This window comes from Sinocyclocheilus anshuiensis, unplaced genomic scaffold, assembly GCF_001515605.1.
Source record: "Sinocyclocheilus anshuiensis isolate Anshui unplaced genomic scaffold, SAMN03320099.WGS_v1.1 scaffold846, whole genome shotgun sequence".
NCBI lineage: Eukaryota > Metazoa > Chordata > Actinopteri > Cypriniformes > Cyprinidae > Sinocyclocheilus > Sinocyclocheilus anshuiensis.
In genome coordinates this window covers 595,544-614,461 of record NW_015540906.1, presented here as the reverse complement: position 1 = coordinate 614,461, position 18,918 = coordinate 595,544, and the positions used below count along the sequence as shown (strand labels likewise).

The window sequence follows — 18,918 nt, the reverse complement described above, 5'->3', positions numbered from 1 at the left end:
GGGATAAATGCAGAGCACTAATTCCAAGTATGGGTCACCATACTTGGCCACACGTCACTTTCACTTCACTTCACTTCACTTCACTTCACTTTTCACTTTCACTTTATATAAAAAAAAAAATGCGTAGGAACAGCTTATGCTCATTTCTCAAATGTGTGTACCTGTTATTCAGAGAACGAACGTATGCACACACACACACACACACACACAAAAAAAAAACATGTGTATGCCTCTTTTTCAGATTTTTTTCAGAAATGTATAAATCGCAAATGATCTTGAAATTGTACCGAATTGTTTCAGATCTCTGCCTTGTAAATGCCCCCTAATTCACTTGTCAACACTGCACTGGCTCCCTATTAAACATTGTATAGATTTTAAAATCTTGCTTATTACTTATAAAGCCCTGAATGGTTTAGCACCTCAGTATTTGAACGAGCTCTTATTGCATTATAGTCCTCCACGTCCACTGTGTTCTCAAAACTCTGGCAATTTGATAATACCTAGAATATCAAAATCAACTGCCGGCGGCAGATCCTTCTCCTTTTTAGCGTCCAAACTCTGTTATAACCTACCTAACATTGTTCGGGAGACAGACACACTCTGTCAGTTTAAATCTAGATTAAAGACCCATCTCTTTAACCTGGCTTACACATAACACACTAACACATTTCTAATATTCAAATCTGTTAAAGGATTTTTTGGCTGCATTAATTAGGACAACCAGAACCGGGAACACTTTCCATAACACCCGTTGTACTTGTTACATCGTTAGAAGAATGGCATCTACGCTAATATTATGCTGTTTCTTTCTTATTCCGAGGTCACCGTAGCCACCAGATCCAGTCTGTATCCAGATCAGATGGTCACTGCAGTCACCCGGATCCAGTCCGTAGCCAGCCCAGATGGTGGATCAGCACCTAGAGAGGACCTCTACAGCCCTGAATGTCAGCGGCGATCAGTACAACTAGATGAGCCCTAGAGACAGATCCCCAGTGAAGACCTTGTCTCCTAGACGGCCACCGGGACAAGACCACAGGAACCAGTCCTCTGCACAATCTGACTCGGTTTTGTCTGGTCAGAGGAGAACTGGCCCCCCGACTGAGCCTGGTTTCTCCCAAGGTTTTTTCTCCATTCTGTCATCGGCAAGTTTTGGTTCCTTGCCGCTGTCGCCTCACCTCTGGCTTGCTTAGTTGGGGACACTTAATTTCCAGCTCATCATTGGTTCTGCTTGTTTGCACTGCTCTTGGTAGATTGTATCTTCATTATGGAAATGATCTGGCCATGTTATTGTTTTTAAATCACCTGCAAAACTTTTATGGGTTTGCAGTATCACACTAATTTGCCCTGTTTAGTAAATCTGGCCCAAAGTGTTTCAGTTGTTGGAGGATAAAAATACTTCTATTACATACAACTCAGCAAGCAATTGATTAATTACCTCAAAATGTAACACACTGTGGCTCTGGCCAACACATTCTCACTCCCAACTCGTCACATATTGACACTTGGTCAGGACCCTTTGGCGTCACTTTTTGACGCACAGGGTACCCCTTTAGCATCATTTTTCGACGTGCAGGGTCCTCCGTTGCTTTAAATAAGAAACCTTTGATGTCAATATGCCGACGCCAAAGGCAAATATTGCCATTATTGCATATATGTTGGGGTGTGATTTTTCAATGTAAACAGTCACAACAATTTTATTTACATTACACTATTTACACATTTATGAGCACTTAACCCAACCCCTGCCCCTAAACCTACCATTTGTCTGATTGCTAAAGTACGGGAGTATCTTTTTGAATGAGATGTGAGAGCATTAAGAGAGCGGGATCATTTTCAGTGATTAAAACCTAATGTTTTACTCTCTTCTTTGCTTAAAGATATCGTATGGCTTCAGAAGACTTGGAATGCACACGGCTTGCTTGTAATACTTTTATACTGCTTTTTATGGTCAGTTTTTGCAATAAATACCTGTAACTGTACTTTTATTTGCCTGTTATGTGTTTTATAATGTTCAGAAATGGGTAGGTTTAGGGTAGGGGTTGTCAGACTTTTGGGCCTGTTTTGTCCCCATAGTCCTTCCTGTGTTTCCTTATTTGGTCATGTTCCTGTCCTCATTTAGTTTGATTATGTCCCATTGATGTCACCTGTGTTCCCCTGATTGCCCTGGGTTTAAAAGTCCTAGTCTGTTCAGATTGTGTTTGTCAGGTCTACTCGTTCTCTACGTGTGTTGGCTCAAGCGCCTATTGTGGATTATCTCCTATGGTTCCTAAAAACAGTTCTCGTTTACTCATGCCTCCTGCGTGCTTCCTCAACAGTGTAACGTGACAGAAGACCTGACCAACACAGTTACCTCCGTGTTTTCCCCTCCGTTTGTTTTCTCGTTTTTCTCTCAGTGTTTTTTCCGTTGTGTTTACTGCCAGAAGACCCGACTGAATACAGTTACCTCCGTGTGTCTACCCTCTGTTTTTGTTTCCGTTTTTTCTCATTGTTTTTTCTCATTGTTTCCCCTTATGGATCCCTTCACCCGCCCGGAATTCCTCCTCCTCCTGCTGAAGCAGGGGGATAGATCTCTTGAGGACCATGCAAGACTATTCCAGCTGCTAGCAAGCACCACCAGCTACCCGGACGTCGTCCGAAGATGGTTCTCGAGAGGATTTCGTCGACTTCGTGGAGTGGTCTCTGGCGAGAAATGGGTCTCCCACGAGGGAGAAAGCAACGGACGGTGTGAGCACGGAGAGGAGCTCCGCCCCCTGCACCGCGGCTGAGGGTGAGCTGAGTATGGCGCGACAAATGTGCCACACCAAAGAGGAGAGGGCTCCAGTCCAGAGCACCCTCCAGTGCCCGCGCCTCGAAAGTGCCCTCAAGTGTCCGCTCCTCCAGAGCGCCATCCTGCTCCCGTGTTCAGCCTAGAGTTGGCTCCTGCTCCTCCCTCCTTCGGCTCCACCATGGGTCGCCATCATGGCTGTGGCCTCGGTCCTGCTGTGCTCCTCCTGCTCCGGGCCCCTCCTGTCTCCTCCCTCCTTCGTCGCCTCCCTGGTCTCTGTCTGCCGGCCCCCTCCCGGATGTCCATCCTCCTCCTAAACCTCCTCCCAAGCTCCCACTTATGCCTCCCTTTGTTGTCGTTACGGTGCGAGGACGCACCTTCCGGGAGGGGGCAAAATGTCAGACTTTTGGACCTGTTTTGCCCCCGTAGTCCTTCCTGTGTTTCCTTATTTGGTAATGTTCCTGTCCTCGTTAGTTTGATTATGTTCCATTGATGTCACCTGTGTTCCCCTGATTGCCCTGTGTTTAAAAGTCCTAGTCTGTTCAGTTTGTGTTTGTCAGGTCTACTCGTTCTCTACGTGTGTTGGCTCAAGCTCCTATTGTGGATTATCTCCTATGGTTCCTTGATTAAAGACCGTTCTCGTTTACTCGTGCCTCCTGCGTGCTTCCTCAACAGCGTACCGTGACAGGGGTAGGGGTGGGGTTAGGTGCTCCAATGAAAGTATAAATTTATATAAAATGATTTATATTTTTACAAATGCATGCAAACCATTCAATTAAGGCAAACAACTGAAAGCACTAGAGGGCCTTGCACGTTTGAAAGTAATGTTAAAAGGGTACCCTAAGCGTTAAGAAATTACACTAAAGGTGTACCTTGAGTGTCAAAAAGACCTGACCAAGTATCAATATGTGTTGGGAGTGAGAACGTGTTAAAAAGAACACCAGTCCAAACCCTTGAGAATGGCGAGAATTGCTTAAATTTCCAAATATCTGCAGCACTGCGACTCTCTGACACAAGAAGTGCATACGTCTGCTTAGACCCTGACATGATGCTAAGGACCTTTCCACATCAAAGGCCGTTTTTGTACATACTGTAAATGTTGCCGTGGATTTTAGCACAGCAAACGTTTTATAAATGAGGCCCCACACCTCTGAACATGTCATTTTGGGATAGGGGATGGGGTGCAGACATTTACCAGACAAAAATATGTGAAAAATTGTGTCCCATAAGGGTCAGGTGACAAACCCACCCCCCAAAATCTCTTTAAAAAACTCACTGCAGTTCAGCTCTGACACTGTTGTTGTTCCTCATGTGAATGAATAAAGCTCTGATATTGTCAGGTCATTGATTACACAGAGACTCAGGCATCGCATGCATATTGATTTGTGGCATGTTGAATGTTCACGGGTGGTTGGGTCATTTGAAGGACACACCAATTTGGGGGCAACTGGGCTTTAATTACCATGCACATATAAAATGCATCATATGCTGTTATATTGCTTGTACCATGAGAGTACGAGAGTATCATGCCCCTGGTAAAAACAAAAATGAATTCAAGAATCTTGCCAGTGGGACAAAACCAAAGAAAAATAGTCTGCTTGATGTCTTTCTCCTCTGTGCATCCTAAATGTTTTTATTCAAAATAATGATTTGTTGTTCAACATTTGTGATGTTTTTCTTTACCAACCGTGAAATATGGATTTTAATTGTGCTGCAGTGGGAGGAAAAAGCTCTCACGGTGGGAGGACTTGGCTTCTCTGTTTTATTTACCCTAATGAAAAGCTTTTAGTCAATAAAAGAAGGATATTGCTGGATTTAGCGTGACACACATCACAAACCATCTTCACTTACAAGTCCTGCCATGCAATATTGAGCGCTGTTGTCTTGGGCTTGGTAACGGTTCATCGCACGAGGCTTCTGAGAAAAATGCTGGCCATTTTCATTCTGCCTGACCAGAATTTACATTTAAATAGTAGTGTTAAAGGGATAGTTCACCAAAAAAAAAAAAAAATTGTTACCATCATGTCGTTCCAAAACAAAACAGCTGAACTTTGTCAAACTTTGGCCACTTTTGACTGTACAAATCCATAATTATTCTGTAAGAAATGTGGTCCTTAAGATTTCCACACATGATACAAGTTGTTATGTTCTGCCTACAGTAGTTAACAGCCTAATGGAGTGGCAACAACTTAAATTTTAGTTTGTGCACTAGTCATTCAGACTACTATTATGATATTTTTATCTTGCATTTGCATTTTTTGAAGCTTGAAAGCTCCAGTCTCCATTCATTGGAACTGCATGAGAAGAAGAGATGTCATCCAAAATTTCTCCTTTTATGTTCTATAGAAGAATGGAAGTCATACAGGTTTGAAACGACGTGAGGATGAATAAACGATGACAGGTTTAAATTTCCAGTCAGACTATTCCTTTAAAACAAATCTAAACTCTCTGTGCTACATCCATTCATTTCTAAACACATACTGTTTACGTTCTAGAATATTTAGTATGTAAACATTATAATTCATTACTTTCCAAGCAAACACAGATCCTGATCCCAGCTCAGTGAATGATCTGTTTATCAGGACATTTCACATTTGGTTCTGGCTGTATCAGTCATTTGTTAACCAGTTAATCGGTGTGGGCACGCTTTAGCACGGGCCAGTGAAATCTTATTTCTCCATAGCTGCTGCAAATGAAAAATGATAAATTAGTTTTTTCATTGAACAAGCCTTGTATTGACAGTTGAGGCAGTGCTCAGTAGTTGTGTATGTGTGCATTATGCAGATTAGTGTTTTCTATTGCACATCACCCCCCCACACACACACACATATACACACATTTAGTAATGGATTGCAGTCATTACACTGAAGATGTTCTCATGCCAGCTGTATCGCTCGCAAACACCACACAGCCTCATAACATAGACATTATGGGAGTTGTTTATGCGAAGGGTAGTGTAAATTCATTACAAGTGAGAAAACAATCACATGAAATAATGACGGATGTTACATATCACCCAAATCTAGATTTTAAATGTATGCATATCTTTCACATTTACTATAACCAAGGGCACAGCTACTCATTTATTGAGGGGTGTGCAACGGCACTGCAGATGCAAAAGATGCATCAAACCCATTTAAAATATATTATATTACACTGCGGTATGATTTTTTAAAATGTTTTTGAAATAATTCCTTATGCTCAAAAAGGCTGTACTTGATCAAAATCACATTCATAAAAATAAAGATTATTTATTGGCACCGTGAGGAACCTTAAACATCCACGGAATCTTTCCATTGCACAAAAGTTCTTTATGGCGGATAAAAGACTCTTCAGATTATTCAAATATTCTCAGTAAGAAAATAAATAAATAAATAAAATAAGAATTGTTTACTTGAAGTTTTTTTGGAGAAACAAAAATGGTTCTTTAATGACATTGCCCTTTTGAAAACTTTCTTTTTAAGAGAATACAGTAGAAGCAGTAACTTAAAATAACCGTTGTCTATTTAAAAGCATTTTTAAATGTAACATAATATAAGGAACACTCCACTATTTTTGAAAATAGGCTCATTTTCCAAGGAATGAGAGTATAGTTCCTAGCCATATCGGCCTAGAAAATCGCAACTTTTCATTTTCTGTCGGTCTTAGTACACGATGTAACTACAGAATAGTCAGGTTTTAAATAGGAAAAATATAGAAACTCTTTGGTCATTTCAGCGAGATGCTAACGCTCTAATCAGATTCAATGATCTATTTAACGCTAGGGGAGTTGGAAAATGAGCCTATTTTCAAAAATAGTGGAGTGTTCCTTTAAGATGTCAAAATTTTCACCATCATTACTCCAGAAACATTTAAGGTTATTAATTATGATTATTATTCAAAAATTCTAATATTATTTGACCAGTATATATTATATTATATTATATTATATTATATTATATTATATTATGATGAGACACAGATTCAGACTATTGAGTGACTCTTCTGATTCAAGACAATTTGCATTTTATTATTTGTATTCATCATTGTTTTTCCCTGCTTTTTTCTCCTCTTCTGTTTCTAGAAGACAGTCTTTTCTTGGGATTCACAGTTCATGAGATGGAATTGAATTTGAATTGAATTGGCCATGCCTCACAGCATAAAATGACAGGAAGAGGAATTTATAGAATTAAATGTAAAGAAATGTAACATATTTTGAAAGTGGAGGCATAGAACCCAATTTCATGAGAATTCATAAGTATTGCACAAATTGTAGATTTGGTATGAATTTATATGATGTGTACGCGAACATCACCATGAATGTCCATGAATTTCAAATCTGGATTTAAATTGGAATTAAAAACTAATGTGCATGACCCTGTGTCCAGCAGAGATGTATGTACATTTGCACCAGAGTTATGTGAGTGGAAGACAACAGACAGCATACAAAACATAACATAAAGAAACATGGAGGTGGCGAGAGAAAGGAAAATATAGTGTATATACACACGAGATGGAAACAAGGAAGAACGCATATAAGAGAGAGAATTCAAGAAATATAGTGGCCACGATGAAGCCTGAGTGAGGGAGAGAGAGAGCCACCGAACCCCATAAATCAAGTGGCAGTGAGTGTGCTGAATCAGGGACATGAGGTAAGGTTGATTGTGCCTGCGAGAGACAGTAAACCCTGTAATCATCCGTCTCTGCTGCACAAGCCCGGCAATTATCTGCCCATACCTGACCGCCACTTCAGAAAGGGCAAAATCCATCTCACTTCTTCCCCACTGCTTCCACACACACAGCTTCTTCTCTTTTACTTGCATGCATACAGCAGATAAATATATTCACACCTCAACTTATGTCAAGGAGAAACTTAAAGTCTGCAGGAATAAAGAAGACTTCTAGTGTTGTTTGATTTGTTTCATCTGAAGGCCAAAACATGGTCTGCACAAGTATGCAGATGCAGGTGAGAATGCTTACCCAAACACACTCTTGTCATAAAATCCTATTATATATCATCCAAAAGCTGGCAACTTAGACAGGAAGAGTGTCTGACTGACATGCAAAGCAGCCTGCCAGTTTGTTTTGGTTTAATGAGATTTTTAGTCTCATTTTTAATGAGGTGATTTTTAAAGGAAATACATAGACCTGAAACTGAATGAATGAATGATTTAACTGACATAACTCAAACAAAGCAGTATATGCCATTCTACTCATAGGTAACTAGTTACCTACTACTAAGTGCCTGAAACAGAACTTGATTTTTTTGTTTTTTTATTTCAAACATTTTATCTTTCTAACCTGGCAAACAGTAATTAGTTGCACACATTGTTTCAGTTTTGTACCTTTGTAAACATGACTTTAAACAGTAACAGTAACTGACCTGAAAGAGAAAACTGTAGAACGAAGAACTGTATAATAAAGTTTGATTTGCAAGATGCTTTTTTATTTTCTCTCACGTGTCATATTCTCACTACCTGTCCTTTGCATGGGACAAATAATTGCTTTTATTGAGTTGATGTGTGCCGGGAGGCAGACAGGGGTTTGCTATTATCCTAGAAATGGTCCTGTAGCAGTAACACATATTTACTCCTAGTAGATTCATAGTGAAAGCTAAGTGGATTTAGAGAATTGGCATTTTTAAAACTAATTAATTAATTAATTAATTAATTAATTAATTAATTAATTAATATTTATTTATTTATTTATATTTTTTATTTATTTATTTGTTTTTCTTGTTTGTCTGTTTGTGAAACCAAATACTTTGGAAAAGGCACTAAAATATTGCCAAAAAACAAACAAAAAAACAAACAAACAAACAAACAAACAAAAAAATATATATACATACAAAAGCATTCTTCTGTTCTTTGGATATTCTTATTAATAGTCACCATCTTTTTGGATCATTAAATCAAATGCTCTGCAAATGCGCAAATGCTGCAGGTGTCATGATGATCGCAGGCTTGACAAAGGTGCAGCTTTAATTTAACATGGCTGTTTATTAGCTAAAAACAGCTCACTTACAGATCATAATTTCAAGTCATTTTAAGTTGAATTTGAGTGAAAGCGGTGATATCTGAGTGGGTGAGTTGTTTACTTTGTAATTAGTCTTTCCATTTCCATCAGTTTGACCCATTCAGAATGATTTTCAGACCAAGTATGAGCATTATCACATTGACAGGGCCAATGAACCAATATTCCAGAGCCGAATGAGCCAAACATATATAGGCACTGCCTCCTGTCACATGACTTCTCACTTGTATCAGGTTGTTCGCCCTCACATTCACTTCACACTTCAAGTGCTCATACTATCTAATCCTACGTAGGTTTATTGTAAATACGTGCCTCTACCTGCATTTCTGCAAAACTCAAAAAAACATACATTATGTGAGAATTTCTGCAATTTCCAGTTGAAATAGACACTAGAGGCAGTACAACTCTGAATCCTTTCACACAAATTTTGATTTACAGGGCCAGAGTTTTGATTAGGAAAGCCTAATTTTCTCCCAACATTATGTTATGACTTTTTGAAAACTGAAACTTTTGAACATTAGCGTCACATTTACAGCTTCATATGAATGGGTTTTCCAACACAGGTTTCCTCGGTAGCTCAATGTTGCAACTGTCAGGTTTTGCTTTCGTTAACAGTAATATCGTAATATCAGTGTTGCAGAAACGTCACCACAAGCACATATTTCCAATAAGCCTGAGTTGATCTAATCTCATGTTTTGCAATATAAGTGTTGTTTTGTTTTTGTACAGCTGATTCTTTTCTTTTTAGGAGGCACTGCCTTCCTGCCTCTTCAAAGAAAACATCTCAGGATGTATTCCTGGACCAACATCTTTTGTTATGTTCCTGTCAAACAAACAGAGTACTAAATCTATCCAACATTCAGTCGCAATTCTAAACTAACACCGACAATCAGAGGAATATGACAGGCCCCAGCCTTAACCTTACCCTACTGATCCAGAAGCATTTCTTACTTGGCTGGTAGCTGATCTTGGAACTAAACAAAAACCTGTACTTAAAACAGCTAATGAAAAAAAGAATCCTTCAGATGGAATTAGACAGCGACCCATGCCAAAATTTCTCAGTGGCCAGCATCTCAGTGGCGTAGCCATCCATGTCGCGTCAGGGTCATGTCATTTGATGTATGTGTCCATGTGACGTGCCAAGTGTCAACTTGACTCGAGGTTCCTGATGAAGTGCTTTAATAAACTCTCTTAATCCTCTCCTGGGGTTCCAGTAATAAGGATTACATTTCACTGCTGCCTTTAAGGGAGGGATGCTGGCTGGGCATGAGGCTTAGTTTAAATCTAAGCCAATAATCTGAGCAAGAAGCTATAGTGTTTTAATGCAACTTAATTGCTATGTTATGAGTTTGGCTGTCTTGCATTAGATGCAGGTGCCTGCTGTAATTAGTAATAATTTAGGCTGTCATTATGACTCATTCATTTAGTTTTCATTATTAAGTTCATTATTTAAAACATAAATGCTTTAAATCATGTCCCTGAACCCTATACAAATTCATTCATAAGCCATTGGATAAATCCAACCCTGAAGTAGGCCCTATTACCTAAACTTGACAGATGCCTGTCTATCAATTCAAAACTTTACTTCTTTCTCATAATAATGCAATTTCTTGTAATCTTCATTTTGGGTCTTTTTTCAGCAAATATTGTTATGTGATTAATTGCAATTGCTATTATAAATTATACTGTACATCATTTTAGGGGTGTCGCAATATATTGCAACATTGCAAATAATCAAGGTCTTTCTTAAGCAAACATTGTTATGTGCTTAATTGTTATTATGTCGTAAATAATCAAGCAGCAGTAATTGTAGTATCTGGTTGACACTCCAACACAGTAGGAGGCGGTATCAGACCTCAATGCTGTTTGCCACACATCAGAATAAATGAAGAAGACGCAGTATGTATCTACTATCGCGGCTCCCCTGTGTGGGAGTTTTATGGATTCTGTAAAAAGACAGGGTGTTAGATATCCCATTCTGCAGGAAGTGCCGATCAACAGTAGTTGTTTTTGTACACTTTTGTACAGTTATGGCTACAAAATCTATCTCTCTCTGCTTCTATACACTAAAAGGGTGTGTTCCACATACTTTTTAAAGCCCTGCCCTCTCTAACTTAGCTGTCTCATTGACTCGGATATACGCCATTGATTGCGTTGCATAATGCCGAGTTCACACTGCATGATATTAGCCCGATTTTTCACTCGGCAGTGTGAAACCCCCTGTCGCCGATTCATCGTGCAATGTGAACACAGCAGCAGCTGAATGCTACCCCAGATAGTCACGCAGTGTGAAAACAACGGCGATCCGACGAGTTTGAAAATCGTGCAATGTGAACTCGGCATAAGACCCACTACTGGCAAACCCTTGCAATCGGTTGAACTGGAACATCCTAAGCCCTTGATCACTTGGAATATGCTATGGAGGTGAATCCTTCTTTACATTTTTCCCCTCATGAATTTGTTTTATGCACCATTCTATATGCCTATAATGTGGGTATGATTTGGCTGTTGGAAAAACTATATTAAAAATAAATAAACAAATAAAATATTATGGGCCCTATTTTAACGATCTAAGCGCATGGTCTAAAGCGCACGGCGCAGGTGCACTCAGGGCGTGTCCGAATCCACTTTTGCTAGTTTAATGACGGAAAAACAGTCGGTGCACCCGGGGGCATGGTCTGAACGGGTTGTCCCTATTCTCTTAATGAGTAATGGGTGTTTTTTGGGCGTAACGTGCAATAAACCAATCAGAGTCTCTCTCCCATTCCCTTGTTGCGCTCGCGCCATGGCGGGATTGCTATTTACATGGCGGAATGTAATTTTTCATATTTAAAAATGTTTGTGTGCTGCTGCGCATCCCTGTGTGTAATAAGCAAAGTGTACGCGTGTTGTGCACCCGCCTATAGGCGCATTTTACTAACGCGCTCTTTAAATAACAAAGAAAAAATATTGCGCCAGACTTTAGACCAGGTTTGAGTTGGTCTATGGCGCAGTCTATTTTCAGTTCCTCAAAATAACAACGCGCCAACAATGCGCCTGAACACACCTCTTTTTTAGACCAGCACGCCCATGGGCGCACAAATGGACGCAAATGCATTTGCTATTTAAACAACGCGGTGCAGGACGGGAAAATGAGAACTGCGTCGGGCTGAAACTAGCAAAAACACTTCCGCCGCATTGCGCCGGGTGTATGATAGGGCCCTAATACTATAAACTATGACTGTGTAATAAACAGTCAGCATAAGGTAGCAATTGTGCAGTTAAATCTCAAAATCTCTAATAATATCATGCAGTAGAGTCGTGTGGGGTGGTGGTAAATTAAACATGATCTGCTGTGATGTGACAGTCGTGTTGCACTGTAGTATATGGAGCTGCTGAAATGTACATATGAAGTAGACTCGCTCCCTCAGTCAAAATCAAGGGGTTGAGGGTCTGTCCATGTAAACTTCTCTCATCCACTTCACAATGTCAAACGCACTTGAAAATAGCAGGAATTCCCTTGAGGGAAAGTTCACGAGTGTATGCCTAAAAGTGAAGTGGAACACACACCTAGTTTGAATGTGATTAATTGAGCAAAAAAGACAAAATAAACAAAGTTAAAGATGGAATTTGTATAGATACCACAATAATTGGCGTTATTGCAGATTCTTTGGTGACTATAATTGTGTATATAGAAAATCTGGTATTGTGACAGCCCTACATCATATCATGTATGTTAATGCAATTTGATTAAAATGCCAATCAATTTACATAATGTCCTTGGTTACATGTCCTGGAGTTTGAGAGATATGCTAAAACTGCTCTTTGTATTGTCTCTTACTGAACTGAGAAGCTCCTTGGCAACTTACAGGAAATGACCTTTAAATCGCAGTGAAACAAATTCAGGCGGAAGCTGCTATGAAGGACACATTGGGATGGGAAGGAGGGGGGGGCGGGATCATTGAGCTCTCTGATCTAGCTCTGTGTCTCATCTAATTAGCGATGCGTTTTGCGGGAAAAACCATTGTGAACTCAACCGCAGGATGCTAGCGGGCTTTAATGGGACCCGAAATGCCAGTGTTACCGCCTTAAGCTTGTGTGCCGCCATGAGACGCTTTGACTCATCTCAGATTTCCTCAACAGAAAGCACTTGAGTTTAATTAATTGCTCAATCCGTCTGAGATGAGCGATGGGAAATGATGATTTCCTTGCAAGTTAATGAATGGGTAAATAGGACACGGTGCAGAAAGGCGAATGGTAGAACGGCGGTGCGGCGTCGACCACAGCACAGATGTTGTGACTGCCGCAGAGGAGTTGACTGCAGTGCCATCTATAAAGTACGGGAAGAGCTGAATCATTGGCCAGGTGTCTTCTGGGTCAAACGGAGATTGTGACCTCTTCATGAACACAAGCATAAACACAAACCATGGCCCAAGAACAGGTGCGCTCGGGGGATGGGGGTGATGAGGCATCGGCACTGTTATGGCCCTGAATTTTAATTAGGTAACAAAGACATTTTAGGATCCTATTGTTTTACTGCCACTCCTCATATTGTCCATTTACTTGCATGAAATTCAAATGATGTCATTATTTACTCACCCCAGCGCTGTTTCAAACCCCTATGGATTTCTTTCTTCAGTACAATACAAAAGGAGATGTTTGGTGGGATATTCACACTGCTTTTTTTTCAAACATTTTAACTGTTTTATAAACCTCAAGAATGATAAGAATAATTATTATAATAATAATATTGGGGCAGTCGTGGCCTAATGGATAGAGAGTCGGGTTTGTAACCCGAAGGTCGTGGGTTCGAGTCTCAGGTCCGGCAGGGATTGTAGGTGGGGGGAGTGAATATCCAGCGCTCTCTCCACCCTCAATACCACGACTGAGGTGAGACCCTTGAGCAAGGCACTGCACCCCCAACTGCTCCCTGGGTGCCGCAGCATTGGCTGCCCACTGCTCCGGGGGTGTGTGTTTGTTCACTACTCACTGCTGTGTGTGTGTGTGTGTGTGCACTTGGATGGGTTAAATGCAGAGCACAAATTCCAAGTATGGGACACCAAACTTAGTATTGTATAGTGTTGTCATATGACTCTATGTTCTAACACTGTGTCCTAACCAGATGTGATGCAGCACTGTGACACGAGATTTGTTAATCAGAGTGTTTGCTTTAACCAGTCATGTCAGTGATACCTGACGAGCAACAAAAGATGGTTTCTATTTCAGTGATGAAATTATTGTTTTGTATAATATTAAAATGGTTTAATTTGAGTTTGTCTGTAATTGTGCATTAATTTTTTTTTTATTTATCCATGATAGATAATTTACCTCAGATCTTGAAAACAACTTTGAAGCAAATTTTATTCAAACAAATAAGTATATTTTATGACAAAGACTGTATCAGTCACTGAATAAGTATTTTGAAAAACATTCAAATGGTTTAATTTTTATTAATTAATGTAAATTCCCATTTCACTGTGAGTGTGAGAAAGCAGTGTGCTTGCAGAGAAAGCCCACCAACGCGCTCTTCTGATTGGCTGTCATTTGAGATTCACTGGAATCACATTGTGTCTGATTAGCACATAGTGTCGGCAAAATGATATTTAACTCATTAGTCACTGATAATCTTTCTGTTTCTCTCAATTCTCAGTTGCATTTCCAAACTGGTGCAACATGAATTCATTTTTAATGAATAATCAATTTGTTTTTGTCTGTTACTGGCATAAACCAATTGTATGCCTTCAGAAAACGTGGACTATATAAGGGTGCGAGTTGTTATTTTATTTATTATTATTATTTTTTTAATTATTTTTTTAATTATTCTTTCTTTTTTTGTAACTTGAACACAATTTCATGGCAATCTGAAACTAATTTACATTTTGGTGAATTGTTGTCCAATTTGCATCAATTCATACAAATCTCATTTGCTTACACCCAGTGATGGTTATGTTTAGGGGTGGGGATAGGGGTGCACCTTCATGCTTTCTTTTTTTCAGAAAATCGTATGTTTTTGTACAATTCACATTGTATAAATTCATACAAAATTGCCACCTTGTAATATCTCATGAGACACAGGTCATTTTATACTTTCATTTTATGGGAAAGAGCAACGTGCACCTTTTTCAGAACATGTCTTTTTTTGTCTTCCATGAAGGAAAGATCGACTTGTGGGTGAGTAAATGAAGACACAGTTTTCATATTTGGGCGAGCCATTGCTTTAAAATAGCTAAATGTGTTTTTATGAACTGTTTCAAATCGATATCCCTGTTCAGTTCTAATGCAGATAAACTGTATTAGGAAAATAAGGTGAGCTATTTAATAAGTAAAGTATTTTAGGGCCCCAAATTTGTCTATGCCGCTCAGAACTGGGGCACATCAGTTCTAAATTCATCATGTATCTATCCAGAGATATCTGGACCTTTGCACCAGTACTGCAGGCGCTCTATCCAGACCCCAAGGACTCAAATGGGGCATCCATCCTCCATCATGCACTGCTCCTTATGTGCTACAAACCCAGCAAAAACAATTCAAATCAGCACTAACTCTTTAACTCATGTAGGCCGACCATTTCGCTTGGTGCTCCACATGTAACTCAGACCCCAAGGACTCAAATGGGGCATCCATCCTCCATCATGCACTGCTCCTTATGTGCTACAAACCCAGCAAAAACAATTCAAATCAGCACTAACTCTTTAACTCATGTAGGCCGACCATTTCGCTTGGTGCTCCACATGTAACTAAGAGGACTTACCTCTGTCTGTGTCATAGAGGTAGACAAACTTGTCCCACTTGTAGTGAGACAGGAGACTCAGGATGGCGCCCTTCAGTGGAGGGCGCATCTGGATGACAAACTGCACGTCTGAGTCGATGGGGTAACTGGGTGTGACGAAGGAGGTGTGGAGGGCCCCGCAGAAGGAGGTCAGCGTGTTCATGGACTTCTTGTCATAGAAGCCGAAGATGGCGTACACCCCTCTGGAGAACTGCGAACAAACTGGAAGCAGAGCAAGACAAGTTTGCTTAGTTTGTTTATGACACAGTAAACAGTAAAAAGTGTCCAAAAAAACAACTGCACAATTCTAAACCAATCCTACCAAATGGAATCCAATGATGTGGGCATGTGAATAATTGCAATAATAGGAAAATCTGTACAAACATGGAAATTTGTTTTGACTGCATGAATATAAGCGGAGAAATAATTGCATTATTTCCAGCAGATGAAAGTGCTGTGTTGCGTCTGACAGTGAGAACCCATCAACACACTCTTGCCTTAAACAAAACACAAAACTTCACGTCTGATTGGCTGTTCCTTATTCTCCCAAAACACTTGAAGCAAATGAAGCATAATTATGCACATCTCTATGAACCGATAACATCCAATTACTGACACAGAAATGTAACGGTTTGCAGAGAACCTCTGCTCATCTGAGTGTTACAGTATTTAGCCGGGGGCAACAACATGGTTAGTTTTGTATGCAAGAAGAAGTAATACCAATTTGTATATTAATATAGATGCTAACTCTTAAAAGATATTTAAAATGCTCATTATAACAACAGTTTTCACAAACAAATCATGCAATCTGTGGCTAAATTAACAGATTGTGAGAAGAAGCATCCAAATTGGTTGACCAGCAATTGTTTTTAGCATTTCTATGTTCATAATTCACTACTGGCTGATGAAATTCTGTGAAAAATCCTAGTTACCACATGTACTGTAGACATAAGTGGACTCCTACAAAACATTAACACCTCTGCCCTGCTTCAACAATAGTATGATTGGTAATGTTACAAAAGTACCTCTAAAAAGCCCATTAAACTAATTCTAAATATAGGTGTTTTAAACAATTTCAGCCCTTTTGCTGACTCCCACCAGACTGAACCTCTGAAATAGACCACTCATCCCTTCAACCACAACCTTTCTCTAAAGTCCCACCCTTCATAGACATGTCAGCCAACCACAATGTGCAAAATTATTCAGTCAGAATGTTTCTCTTTTTTCTCTCTCTCAGTATTTTTTTTACTCTAGAGGGCCTGCTAATGTAGAAGAGACACTGCATTCATGTCGTTCCAGAAAAATGAAAAAGTAACATTAGCTACTCATTAAGAAAATCCTGACCTACAATATATGTATGTGCCACACTGGAAGTAGACGTGATAAAAAAATCCATGAAAAGTATGTATATAGATGGCTGATGTTAAACAGGAACATCTTATAAATCGTATAACCTTATAATCAAAGGTTCTTTGTTGGAATAACCTACAAAGTGGACCAGATTTTATTCGTATAATCAAAAGTCTAACCAGGGTGGTGATTCCAAAATCCTTGTCTTCTCTATTGCTCAACAGCTGGTCATCCATACAGCTGCATTACTCTGGCACATATGTGCGATAACAGGCCTGCAGTGGAGTGACAATTATACTCTGTAGGGGCTAGTTAAGCTGCCCGTCTCCTCACTGGCTCTGTTGGTCTTCAACATTTCCCACAGTTTCCTCTTAATTTGGTCCAGTTCTTACACAGCATTTCTCCTGAGGGATAGGAGCTGGCTGCTTCCCTTCCATCAGTTGTCCTGGACTTATTAGGACAGGCTTTGAACAAACTCAAACCAAATACATAAATTATGTCAGATGCCTCTGCATGCAGTCGTCTCTCAACTCCAACTAAAGCCTGTTTGTGTTGGCCTGTCTACCCCAACCATCTGGATGTTTCCCTAAGCTTACTTGTTTCAGGCCTGGCACCTTTCTTTTCCTGAATAACTCTCTTCTCAAACCATAACTCTCAGTATCACTTGATAGACAGACTAAGTTTGGGTTTTCCAAAGCACAACGTGCACACAAGTAGTGCTGCTTTTCCAAAAGCATCATTATCCAAGTATTACATAAATTATACTACTTAAATAAGCAGCCTTGAACTACTCTTAAGTCCATTCATTCCAATTTAATTGGTGAAAAAGCACAAAATAACAAGATGGACAATATTGAACAATATGTTTTTGAAAAAGGGCAACATTAATGCAACTGGTTTACTGCAAGACTACGCTACACTATAAAAAAAAGGGTTTCACATGCATGCCTCGTTTCTTAATTTACTTGACAAATGACTGATTATGACTATAAATCTGAACTCTTTCCCTGCAAAACACAGAATTTTCCAGGTTTCCGTGTTCTCACTGTTATACGCTTGGGGATGCTATATTGCGCATCTCCTGAATGAGTCTAGAATGTCCCGATCAAAAACACAGGCGAGGAAGAAGCAGAAATGAGCAATCTCATATGTAAGCATATGCATATGAAAAATAATGCGATCATCAACAATAAGCCGCATATAAATGAAAACTGCATAATGAGTGAAATGTCGATCCAGGAAGTGATAAAGGACTGTGAAGCTTTGAGGGTGCTGATGGAAGCATCTACTGCATCTTTGCTTTGATCATCGTACTGAATATGATCCAGATGGAGCGTAGCGTTAGTTCTGGCAGGTCATGTTAGTCAAGCTCGCATCAGCTGATCCACGACTACCTATAGGAATACAACACCAATCATAATTCCCTTTATAGGGTCCTTTCAGTCATTATTCAGCTAAGTACACTTAATTGACCTTTTATTTAATTCATATTAGGCCCATATTCTCTCTAAGTACATGATAAAAAAAAGTATACTTTTAACATTTGAAGTATACTACAAGTGCACAATTAATGGAGCATAGCGTTAGTTCTGGCATGTCACGTTAGTCAAGCTCGCATTAGCTGACACTCAGCTGATCCACGTCTACCTATAGGAATACGACGCAAATCATAATTCCCTTTATAAGGTCCTTTCAGTCATTATTCAGCAGCTATCGCTTTGCTCAGGAGCTAATCACCCACCTCCATCCCCAACTCCTCCTCTCTTCCAGTCAGGACTCGGCATTGGATATTTCTCGTTGAGTCAGACCACTGAATTATATTGTTATATAAAATAATCACTTAGAACATTAATGATATCTGCTATGTTAATCATTAATGTTGGTTCTGTTCTGTTTACCTTAGGGGGGTTATTTTTTCAGCTTTTTGCTCAAAATGTTGCTTTTTTATGAAACTTACCTGCATTCAAGTGTAGCGAATCAGCTCATGGGGAAATATGAATAATTAATCATAACTAGTTATAATTAATTATAAATATTTAGATCC

The 18,918-nt window shown here is 39.5% G+C and overlaps 1 protein-coding gene across 1 annotated transcript in view; it reads right to left on the bottom strand.

Annotated features, from left to right (window-relative positions):
- LOC107689141 (glutamate receptor 3-like) overlaps positions 1-18,918 on the bottom strand; it is a 140,766-nt gene that overhangs the window by 85,463 nt on the left and 36,385 nt on the right. Inside the window, exon 3 of the mRNA XM_016487054.1 lies at positions 15,507-15,746. Within this exon, the coding sequence (XP_016342540.1) occupies positions 15,507-15,746 (240 nt within the window). The remainder of the gene's footprint in view (positions 1-15,506; positions 15,747-18,918) is intronic.